The sequence below is a fragment of the Triplophysa rosa genome, linkage group LG2 (assembly GCF_024868665.1).
Source record: "Triplophysa rosa linkage group LG2, Trosa_1v2, whole genome shotgun sequence".
NCBI lineage: Eukaryota > Metazoa > Chordata > Actinopteri > Cypriniformes > Nemacheilidae > Triplophysa > Triplophysa rosa.
The window spans coordinates 35253821-35266664 of record NC_079891.1 but is presented as its reverse complement, the minus strand read 5'-3'; the positions used below and the strand labels follow the sequence as shown (position 1 = coordinate 35266664).

Genomic DNA, 12844 nt, shown 5'->3' with positions numbered 1-12844 from the left:
TAAGTCATGCCTCAACAACACACCAAATATGTAAGTGTAAATAATATAACTGTACAAAACTAAAAGAAATGCAATAAATAAAATAACCCATAATGTATTCATTTCATCAACTCTTCATGTGCTTACACAAAACAAATGAAACACAACTGATATCTCCATCACATCTCCTGAGCTATGAAAGAGCAACTTCTGAGTATCACATTTTCCTCTGGTATGAATTTATGAATTAAAGTGGCTCTAAAATTAGCCATCATTTTCTTGGTTTCAATTTACACACAGAAATGGACTCTTGGAATGGAAATGGAAACTTCTTTATTTGAAAAAGAACGCAGTAAAGACAGCAAACATCTGATTAAAACCAACCATCCAAAGTTTTTTGATGATTGGGCTCAACGTGGCAAACAGAGCCGTGTGCTTTTAACAGGACTGGAGGCTCAGAACTAAACAGTGTCATAATCACAGTTTTGTGCTTGAAACCGCCGGACGATTCCTCTCGGTACAGACACTCTCGGAGACTCAATTACAGTGAGACCCTGCCGTGAAAATGACAGATGTTTTGGCTTGTTTCGGTGTTTGACGGCTTGACCCGGCTCTAGTGCTCCTCTGATTTTTCTCTTTCTGTGGCTCGGCTCTTACTCTTCACCTGCTGGAGGTGTGTGTTTGTCATTGTATTGGTGACGGCGAGGTAATAACAGGTAAATGCTGTTGTTTGAGCACTTCTCCCAGCATGCTTTGAGAGGGACAGACTTCTGTTGTCAGTGTCGTCCCGTGATTATAGCCAATGTGGGTGGATCGGGACGGGCGATGAAAGCCTTCCGAGCAAATGCAAGACAAACAACATGTTTTTAAAACATATGCACACACGCTTTCTGCCCTAAAAGCCTCCTGGGAAACATCTGACGGCGAGAGATGCGTCTGCGGTGGATTATTTTCATGCTGTATGATACATCGCGACAGGGGTTGTTAATCGTTACATTTGAATAATGTCTCGTGACCATCAAACAAGATTTGAAAAAAAAATTCAAGTTAAATTGAAAACTGCTATTAACGACCATAGAAGGACCATTTGTTTTAGTTGAAATTTGTGTAGAATTTGGACATGGCTTAAAGATGGAACTCCTTGAAAGTCACTCCTTGGAGCCCATTAGGATTTTTTTGCAAAAACCTTTGGAACATTTAAAAAATCCAACTTGCAAAGTGTTCTCCCTACAAAGATAAATACATAACTTGAACATAGAATGTTTAGTTAAAGGAGTCAGATTATTGTTTTGCATATACTGAACAAAATGAGCCTAAACATGTTTCTAATAAAGATAATTTGGTAACACTTTACATTAAGGTATTCCCTTTTGAAGCATTTATAAATGTGTTCATTAATGATTAATAAGTCATTTACAAATGCATCACAAAGCAGTTATAACTGCATGAATAAAAAGGGGGATTCTAACCAAATAACTGCCAAATAGTGAGCATAAGATAAGATAAACAACATAACACCCTACAGTGTCCCGTCTGACTGCCTATATAGCAAACAACACCAAGATAATAATTAATCTGCTTTCGAGTCAAATAAATAATGAATAAATACAGTTATTAAGCATTTATAACATGGCTCGCTATTTGGCAGGTATTCGTTAGAATGCCTCTTTTTATTCATGCAGTTATAACTGCATTTGTAAATTACTTATTCATCATTAATGAACACATTTATAAATGCTTTATAAAGGGTAACGTAATAATAACAAACGATATTCCCAAGACGCATTGCAGCATGTTCAATTCTGTATTTCTTGTTTGTTTTTCTTTTAAAGTGTTTTAGTTCTTGCTGGCTTAATTTATGCTTAAATATTATTGTTACTGTAAGTTATCTGTTGTGTTTAGAGTTTTTTCATGTTGTTACCATGGTTGAGGTTTGTGTGTTCAATGTTGAGGTGTAAGTGCACGACACAACGGCACAACCGGTTTGAATGCACTCAACACAAACTGTTCCACAGATATTTGATCAAAGTTTTGGACTGTTTGAGGGAGAAAACATGTCCAATTCTAGTACAAGACAAACACATTTGTTTATTTTTAAACAATCAATCTATTCCCTATTTTTGTTCAGCCAACAACAAATATTTTGTTCAGTTGTTCATTAGGTAAACTTGACTATGTTGTGACAACTAATGACTCAAACATACATTTTTAAGTTGGGTGAACTTCAGTCTCTGTTTGTTGAGTTAACTCAAAAACGTGCTTGCGACAGGTTGCCTTATTATTTTAAGTTGACTCAACTATTTTTTTTACAGCGAAATGAACAAATGAAAGACATCATTCGAGTGTTTTAAATATGGAATTGAGGTTATCGACGCTAAAGAACATTTAGAGACAGCGACACCTGCTCAAACCAAGCGGCCTTCTGATCCTTTAGCGCCTGTTACAGAAAACGAATCGAAAGACATCGCGAGCGTGTCGACAAAGAGGCCAGAGACCTCTGGAGAGACAATCACTGAGAGAAAAGAAATATATTGATTGAGATGAACAAGACAAACCCTGGAGATGAACTCTGGTGTGAGAGTTTCATCTCTGTGACATCAAAACAATCTGAAGAAACGTCACGAGCCGGATTCAATATAGCGCTGTCACAGCATCAGATTTTCACCATTTGGAAACATCTCCAAGTCAAGATTTTGTTTTGAAACACACCGAAACAGAATGCAGGGGCAGGGTTTGAGAATGTCTGAAAGCACTTTACAGAGATCTTTTCAGAGAAAACTCAAGAAAACGTGTAAGCGGTCTGCATAAAGACCTCTGTCTCTGCTTCAGTTCGGTAAAGTAGCGCGTGTGCTCTGATAAAAAGCTATCGATCGAGCGCACGGCTCCACAGGGTTCGTGTGAAAGCCCATTCATGGCTACAGCTCAAGTAACATGAGATCGGGGGTCTCAATCGGTCATTAACCCCCCTCGGATGGGCAACATTAAGCAGGAGGCAAAATATTTCAATTTTTCCATCAATATTTTATCACGTGCAAAGCCGGAAACAAAGAGCGAGCAGCTTTGAAGGTAATGGCCCCCCATCTGTTTTTATAGATCGGAGAGGGGGGCGGCTTTTGCCCTCTGACAGGAACAGACGTCTGAAGACACAACAGCGCTTGAAAACACAGGAATCAAATGTCAAACAAACAATACGGTGGAAAGTCGTCCGTTTCCAGTAACAACGCGTGCGCAACAATGATAAACGCGCCATTACGACACCACGAGAACATAAATGACCTTCGTTTATTCAACAGTGACATCACCAAAGACAATTTGCGCTCTTGTCCTAAAAGAATCTGAGAGTTTTAAGTGCGTTGCTCTGCAGTTGCTGAGGTTTCTAGACGGTTGCTGTGTAGGCGGTCGCACACCTGCTCACCTTCCAGATGCATCGATGTGGTGTCCTTCAGTGCAGATCTGTGGGAGATTCGTTTCTCTGGTTTTAATGTTTGAAAGGGGAAACACGTAAATCTGATCTTTATAAAGTCTCGATAACTTCAAGATTAGATGAAGAAGTATAAGACACCCTTTAATACTTACGGTAAAAAGTTTGTCGAGTCCCTAATGCGAGTGAGTGATAGAGAGAGCGGCGTGTAAACCCAAGCGTCCTTAAACAGCCTTTTAAACCAGTCTAATGATCGCGTCCGAGTGTAATAAATCGAGTTGTGAGATTATGACCTCATACCCACCCCAGAGCCATTAGTCTGTAGATCAAACCCTCCTGAGCATCTTAACTCCTTCACATCACAGAAAACCTTCAGTCCGAGCACACCAGAACACATTCTAGTCCTTTAGCAACTGATCACAAATCCATTTTTTTGTTGTATTGATCTGTGTTCAATCAGAGTTTTTGCACACAATAACTTTCTTCACGTCTTTACGTGTCAAACTAACATTTCATGTAATTGTCCGCAGACCCTTCATTGCACCAGGCTCTCCGTGGGCTCCAGGGGAGCGGGTCAGTTTTGGGTTACTATAATTGGCCTTAATAAACCCCCTGCAGTCATTGTTCTACGGCTTTTGGGACGGCCAACGTGTAGAACAAAGATCGGCGAGCCGAGCGGCCCGAGAGACACAGGTGAGCAGGAGACCGGTGAGTCCATGATTGACATGAAGCCATTCAGTCTGCCATGTGAGTTCTCTTACCTCAAAAAAGAAATGGACATAATTACCATCTTGGGTAAAATACCTCTCAAAAAAGTCGTACTTTTACATTTCTAAACAATCAGATTTATAATAACTATCCAGCTGGACAATAAAATATTGAAGAAAACAGTAAAACAGCTTTGCTCAAATAAAACTGTGATATCTTGGCATGACCAACCTGTCAAGCAAAAAAAGTTGGCAATGACAATTTCATCCCCAACCAAGAGCAAAGACGGACTTCTGCTAAATTTACAATACTTAGTATTTATTGCTAAACTTGCATCACATGACAGCAGTTTGAAGTCATAGCTGCACTCAGTTACATTACACTGCAATTTCTGACATTCTTACTAAGCATTTCTGCCTTGTTTTTAGTGAAAATATCTAAAACTTCTTAAATCAAGATACAATTACTTGACAAGAAAAGTGACCTAAGAAAGTTAGTCTTGTTTATGAAAAAAGAATGTAAGAATTAAGTAAGTTTATGGTAAAAACAAGCAAAACAACCTGTCCATGGGGTGAGAAAAATAAACTTGAATTTAGTTTGACCTTTTTCTCAAGTACTGATTTTAAGTTTATTTCTTTTGCTTGTTTTTACCATAAACTTACTTAATTAATAAACACCATGCACTGTGCTTGTTTGGCCTTTTCTGTGTTTTTCTTATTTTCTCTTGTAAAGCTGCTTTGGAACAATGCACATTGTGAAAATATCTATGAATAATATATAAATATATATTAATAAAATTGAATTGAATTGAACAATTTCTGACGGAGCACCCTTAGTAGTGGAAGGTTACCGTGGTGATTTTTTGAGAAGGGGAAACGACCTTAGCACAGAGCAATAATGAGGCATTATTATTTTGTGACAAACGACAGAAATGGAATGAGCTCAAGCTGTGACAGAGGTGCTCTTTGTTTAATCTTGACTGACAGACAGCAGAATAAAGCCATTAGGGTTGGTTTTCAATGGCAACTCTTAAACTCTCATGTCTTCCCATTGTGTCTCAGAGTCCCTGAAGGCGGAGGTTAATGAGACGTAATTGAGGGAAGGTCACGGGTCATTAATTCACCTGAACGGGTCGGGATGCTTTCGTACCTCTGCTAACAGGTACAGGCGGATGGAGCTGTCCGAGCAACATGAGACCCGGAAACCATCTGACACGGCCCCTGTCTCGTTCACGACATCCATCAGATCATCCTGACGACACATTCAACGTCTCGGAGTAAACTAACTCTGTAATATCGCAATTATGTCTCCTAGACATCAATGAGATTAAATGAAGAGCAACTTGCTCAAATCTCTCATCTGCGTCTCAGATATTTCTCCAGAGAAAAAGCGTCAGAAATCTGGCAAATGTGTCTGTTGGTAGAGTTTGAGAAGAGAAACTGAGCTCAGATTCGTCTCGTCTGCGATCAAAAGTCAATGTTATTGAATATCTCAATGTGAACTCAAACGTTTTTCATCAAATCCAGATTATTTGACCTCGACAATCTACATTCATTTACACCTCCACACTCTTCGTGTGTTTACACAATTACGTTCTCATTTTGTTTTATTTCTCCTAAACAATTTTAAGAAGAAAAAACCGTCTGCGACTAAAGTGAATCACAACTGAGATCTCCATCAAATCTCCAGAACTAAAACAGAGCAACATCTGAGCAAAACCGTTTTCCTCGGGGAAGTTTCATTCAGTGAGCGGCGGCCATCTTGGAAAAAAAATGAATTAATAAATAAAGAGAAAGAGATGCATTCTGGTTTATCCTTTACAAGTTAAGTGCATTGCATCATGGGATACAGCCCGGACAAATTCAATGAGAGCGGTGCGGCATGTATGCACACTACTGAGAACACGACCCATAGGGCTGGTCTGCGGTCTCCTTCAGCCTGAATGGATAATTCAACAGTAGCTTCATCTCTGCAGAAGAAATGTCAAAATTGTAGCAGGCGCGAGCGATCGCCAGGCAATTTGTCCCCGTGCATGCGCGCGGTTGTAAATAAGGGGCCCGTGTGGTAATTGGAGGCCCGGATCGAGTCGCCCGCCGTGTAATTGAGCAGCGGTGGCGGGGGGTTCTGCTCGGGATGAAAGAGCAGACGTGTCCCCTGCCGTTTATTTCAAACAGCGGGGGGACCCCGGTTCCATCTTCTCCAGCCGGCCCCTCGCTCACGCTGACGTCCGGGAACGCTCAACGACGGCCGCGGGAAATGGAAGAGGTGCGGAAAGACGCAATGGCAACTTGAGAGGAAAAAAGAGCAGTAAATGGCTTTTGTGAAGAAGAGAAAACATGGTTTGAGATCACAGATGTCACACGGTGATGGTGTGACGGCTCACGTAAAATGCTGCTCGTTGAAGAAACCTTTCGTGACTGTAAACCGGTGGAAAAAAATATAAGACGCGAGTATCAATCCCTTAAAAGCAAAGGTCACGGGTTCGAGTCCACACACGTTCTGATGGCTTGAAGTCACTTTGGATAAAAGCATCGAGCACGTGCATACAGGTAAATGTAAGAAAGATCAACACACACTGCTTGTAAGTTTCTGTGTTTTTATTCATTTGTAGACGAGCGGCGTCACAGATAAACATAACAGCTCGATCACGATTGAAATGGTTAAAAACAAACTCAGAGCTTCTGGTGAGCGGCTCGCTGAAGACGGTTGTGTTCTCGCAGCCTGAAACACACGAGATCGACTGTAAAAACCACGGACAGAAGTGTAAACGCTGAATGAAACACATGAACACGCTCTTTTGAATCACATCCATTCAGAGACGGTGTCACTCACCGGACCGCATTGATCTTAATGAAGCCGGACGCGTCACACGGGTCGTAATCTCCCTGCACGTCCATACTGCACGGAAACACAAAGAAATACTGTGAATCACTTATCAAATGCACATCAACGATAAAAATGAATATAAAATCAAATAATATCAGGAGAAAATGAAATAACAGGTTAACAAACAAAGTAACGTTTAAAGGAATAGTTCACAACAGTTCAAAATCTGTCATTATTTACTCACCCTGTTGTTATTTTAAACCTGTGCGATTTTTTTCTTTCGCAAAAAAAGGAGATATTTGGAAGAATGTTGGTAACCAAAACCCGTTGGTCCCTTTAACTGCAATTGTATGGACACAAAACCAATGCAAGTCATTGAGGTTCAGTGTTGTTTGATTGTCAACATTCTTCAAAATATCTTCTTTTGTGTTCTGCGGAAGAAAGAAACTCAAACAGGTTTGAAATGAAAAGAGGGCGAGTATATTATGACAATCTTTATTATGAAGGTGAACTATTGCTTTAATCTATATACTGTACATTATACTGTATATGTATATACGTACACCAAAGCGGAGTCGGTTGTTATGCTTTGTTTTCCCACATTTTTCCACACAATAGTCAACAATTTTAAAGATTTATGTATTATTTAAGTAACTTTTTTATTCCCCAATTAAAATGTAATATGATGGCACAGTTATATGTTTGTCTTAGTCTATAACTTTCCAATGCCTTTTATAGTGAACCCATATACGTATAATATATCACATTAGATTAGTTAGTCATAGTTGGATTTTTATCCTGATACGGAGCTTTAAAACCCCAAAAAATTACACTGAAGGAGGCGGAACAATCGTTTAAGTCAAGAATCACTCCATGACTTTTATCTTCTTCACAAACACACTAGTTCATAAAACAAGATGGCTTGTTCAAAAAAAGAGAAAATGAAAACGGAATTGAACTCTGGTCCATGAGAGAAACACAAGCAGAAATGTAAATCAATTATTATCCATAATAACAACAATCTTTAATGTTCTCTGTTGCATGTAAGACCGCAAAACTCATCCACACCTGAATCGGAGTGTGCTGACGACCTAGACAGGATTTTGTCAAACATCTTTTATGTCCCCAGACTTTCTTCACGGGACACTTTCCCTGCAAGCTTCTCTGTCCCCTCGAGCCAGAATGAGAGGACGAGGAAAGAGTTCGACCTTTCAACCGCACGCCTCCACGCTTAACCGGCATGAAACGCGCAACTTCCCCCCAAACGCGGCTGACAGGGCCATTAGCGGCGCTCGGGCATATGGACCGGCGCTCCGGTCAGCGATGAGATGAGCTGAGCTGCCCTGAGGGGTCAAACCTGAATGAGCTCACTGTTCACGCACACACACACTGTCCTTCTCAACGGCCATTTACACAAGGTGTGAGGTCAGTGCCTTACAAAAAACCCCATTGTGCTGATGGTACCGTGGTAAAGTGATGGTGTCAGATGGCAATACCATGATACAATGATACATATATATTTCGTAGCATTTAAAGATGACCGTAGACCAAAGAATGTCAATAGATTAGAAAATCTATTGCGATTAGAAAACTAACAAGAACCGTTTTCTGTGATTTTCAGTGTGAATAACAAAACTTACAGCCTACAAGTTTGTCTATTTCTAATTCATCTTGGTCTTAACCATTCAGGCATGGCTTTTGTATTTCAAGTTAGACATCTTCATTGTTTTGTGTGAGGTTTGTCCAGGATGAGGATGTGCACGTTGCGTCTCTCACCTGACAAGCTCTTCGTTGTAAAGAGATTTGGGCGACTCGCGGCCGAGGATGTACACGTGGCCCTTAAACACCGAGAGCTGCACACGACCCTCAACGTTCTCCTGTGACTTCTCAATACAGTGACGGACAAACTCACACTCCGGGCTGTACCAGAACCCTGTGTCAACAGAGAGAGAGAGACACACACGAAACACTGAGCATTCTTCTGCTTTTATGTATGCATTCTGTTTTACATGCACTTCTTGTGTTAAACCCACGAGCTTTCGCTCTACCAACTGAACTTTTGTTGCAAAGCACATAAGCTTTATCCAGAAAACAGAATATCACCGAGAGCTTTTGCACGGACGTTTAACTGTGTGATTCAAGTTCTTGATGGGTCAAATGTTTACCGGTCAAAACTACTTGGGTAAGGCAGCGAAATAAATCAGTTTCGTTTCGGAATTGTGATCGTCTTAGGCTGTGTCTGAAACCGCTCCCTATCTCCTATATAGTGCACAATGTTGGGTGTCCGAAACCTGAGTGAACTACTTCATTCTCTACATTCGTTCACTCTTTTTTACCCACAATGCACTCTGATTTTGAGTGTACCCTCGATGAGAATAAACAGATCAAATGAATGTTATAGACAGTGGTGCTTTAGTTTACATATATTCAATTATAATAAACGTTAAAGTGAATAAACGTGGCAACATTTGTTTTTTTCTCTTTATTAAAAACTAACTCATAAACGTTACAAATATGGTGAAAATGAACTTTACCATTTTATTAAGCAATCCATGAAGCCACAAGATAAGCGTTACGTCGAATGTCCGCGACAGAGCTGTCAGACGCAGGTTATATTACGGCAGTGTCTGAAATCCTTCACTCTTTTCATTCACTTCTAGTTCATCCTAAAATTAAAGAAATTCATTTTAAGATTGTATATGATATCTATCCATCTGGAGAGTTTCTAAGGATTAGATTTAATCTTGAAACGATACATTGTAATTTTTTTGTAATGTTATTTTGTAAATACAGAACATATTTTCTTTAATTGCAAATATTCTAGTGCATTCTGGGAAAAATTTCAATAATGGTTAAAGGAGAAAAAGGTGGTTGAAGTGAGTCTTTCTTTTATGGAAATTATGAAGATGGTCAAAAATGTTTTTTGATTAACAATTTACTTTTGCTAGCAAAAGATTTTATTCACAAATGTAGGTTTTTTTTAAATCACACCCGTTTGTTGTATTTAAAAATGATTTAAGACAATATATAAAATCTCTGACAAAAACAAAGATTAAAAAAGCTAGAATCCTATTAGATTTATTTGATAAATATAATTTATGATGATATGTTCCCCTTTGTATGATCTATATTTCATAATATGGTGTTTATTTAATGTGCTTAATTTTTCATTCATTTTTATATTTTTATGTCTGTTTATTTTATTTTTATTTTATTTTTTTAATTGTGCTGTTGTCTTATTCTTCTGTGCCAATGTCCCTAAAAACAACTTAAATTGTTTCATTTATATTGTATGCCATTTTGTTATGTAACTCTGTGATATTTTGTTATGTTCCAATAAAAATAAGAAAATCCTTCACTTCTTCCCCATATATCGACCTTCCTCAAATGTCATTTGCTACATAGGGAAAAGTGAAGGAGTGAGCGGTTTCAGACACTGCATGAGATCGTCATTGTGAGGAATGACTTCATTTGAATGTTATAGAACACTTAAACAGAAGAACTTCCTCTTTCTTTTTATTAACGCTACACAAACGTTTGAACAAAATACAACCAACAGAACATTTATATCCAGGGCTTGACACATGTCCCACGTGTTCACACTTGACTTCTTTTTTGACATGAATAAGTTGACAATGGCGCTTTTTTAGTAAAAAAAAAAAACGCTGATCGCGTTTGATTACAAACAGCAGCCGAACGCCATGACTTCGGAGGCAGCCCAGAGAAACAGATGTAGTTAGAGTAACGGAAGTCTATTTGAATTACAAACAGAGTTCGTCTTGCAATAACTAATCACATATTTAAAAACTTCAATACTAATTTCTCGCTAGAAATGCAATCAGAAGTTGTTGAAAGTGAAAATTAAACTTACATTTATACAAAATTATGCTCCAACGGGCGTTTCGGCCGCCATTTTATTTTTTCGAGTTTGAGCCTTCTCGACCAATCACGTTCCTCGAATGTTGTTATGGAAACGACAGGTCTCTGTCATTGGTTAGCTGTGAAAAAGGAGCTTGAAGTAGGGCTTTTTTTGCCGGCGCAAAAAATGACGGCGCTGGGGTTTGAAAAAGCGCTCAGGACGTTTTTGAAAACACGGTTTACTCCACAGGATTATAATGTTAAACAGACGCTAGCATCTTCAAAAAAGAAGGCAAGTCTGAACACGGCCTTAACACCCGCCAGATTGATTATTTCAGGTTTTATTTCAATGTAAGAATGAAACTACTATGATAACGACAGAAGATAAATAATTGTTAATTTTAGAAAGTTTTTTTTTTTTACTGAAATGAGACAACCTCGATGACGTATGCGTTCGTCAAATGGACCTCCGGAGGACGCAGCTGCTATTGGGAAGAAAGGTCAAGTACAACGAGTACAGTATTGTGGACCTTTATTTTAAATCAAGTATTTTTGCTCTAATCAAGTAATTCAATGTCAACTTTAATCATATGAAATGTAACCTAATTTTCCCAACAGCAAAATTGTGGCCAGTGAAAACGCGGAGTGGCTAGTAACTTTTGAAAACCACTAGCCACCGTGGCCGGTGAGCAAAAAAAGGTCATGTCAAGCCCTGATTATAACCCAATCAAAATGTTTGACGAATATCTTTAAGAATGAATACCTGTATGTGTCAAATAAAAATATTAATATGAATAAAAATGTATAAATTAATCAATAAAAAGTAATGAATTCAAATACAAATGAAAGTGCTTCTAGACCAGTGTTGGCATCTTGCGAAGTGGTCTATAGATTCAAGCGTTACTGTAGCTCAAAAGTGTGTTAGCAGCACAAAACCCCCGTAAACACACATACTGATCAAATGTACAGTCACTGTGGATAAAAGCCTCTGCCAAACGCATGCGAGATTCTATATTTAACTCGATCCGCAAGTTAATTTGTTAATACAGAAAACACAGAAAGCTCTCATCTCTGAAAACACACTGTGTGTGTGTGTGTGTGTGTGTGTGTGTGTGTGTGTGTGTGTGTGTGCGCGTGTGTGTGAGATGTATTGAGATGGATGGATCACAGGTGTGTGATGTAGTCGCTCTGTGGGACGTGACTGAAGCAGGTCTCTGTGGCTTTCATTTCTCAGTGTAAAATTGTAACGAGTTTAATCTGAGCCGTCCGACACCGCCCCGCGCCGCTTTAATTGCAGTGCTTTAGTAATCAGCTGCTAATGGCCCAAATCCTATTATAACAGAGGAGGAGCAAAGAGCGACCTGCTGCTCACTACACACACACACTACCACACCTGAGAGACAGACAGCACATCAGACAGGTTGAGAGTGAGACAGATGTTATGTTGAGTTTGTTGTACCGTTATAAATGAGCTCGGAGAAGTTGATGCTGAGATTCTGTTTGATTTTGCGGACCTCCCGGTCCATGGTAAAGGTCTCAATGTCCAGGTGAGCGTGATGCAGGATTGTTCCTCCGGGCGTCTCATAGATACCTGACGGGGAGAGCAGAATAAATGAACCCTTCACTGACAGATCACACAGAGGGAAACTCACCGGATTATGAGCCACAGCAGCTCTTTACACTCCTGAAGCCAACCCGTCTAGTTCTTTGACCGAAAAACCTGAATCGGACTCCTCATTTTGCTGACAGACACACTGACACAACAATAATCTTCTGTCAGGGTCACTGCAGCCTGCAATTTACACCCTTCACACGTGTGACATGAACACATGAAGGGTCACAGACAACCAAAGGTTTCATGACGAAGAGTTGAGAACAGACCAAAAGAATCCTGAATCATATCAGTCATAAACATCAGAGTGGCTCTTCTTAAACTGCTAAAATCACACGCATTCACATCAATCATATATTCACACAACACACACACAATGAAAACACACACACTGAGAGACACACACATGTACACACACGCACACACAATGAAGACACACA

General features: G+C 39.5%; 1 protein-coding gene across 1 annotated transcript in view; it reads right to left on the bottom strand.

Moving 5' to 3' along the window:
- Positions 1–295: 295 nt before the first annotated feature.
- The window catches only part of ass1 (argininosuccinate synthase 1), a 29957-nt gene continuing 17408 nt past the window's right edge, over positions 296–12844 (bottom strand). The window contains exons 12-15 of the mRNA XM_057361561.1: positions 12252–12383; positions 8711–8867; positions 6941–7006; positions 296–6829 (exon numbers count right to left, since the gene is read on the bottom strand). Coding sequence (XP_057217544.1) covers positions 6781–6829; positions 6941–7006; positions 8711–8867; positions 12252–12383 — 404 coding nt within the window. The 3' untranslated portion in view covers positions 296–6780. The remainder of the gene's footprint in view (positions 6830–6940; positions 7007–8710; positions 8868–12251; positions 12384–12844) is intronic.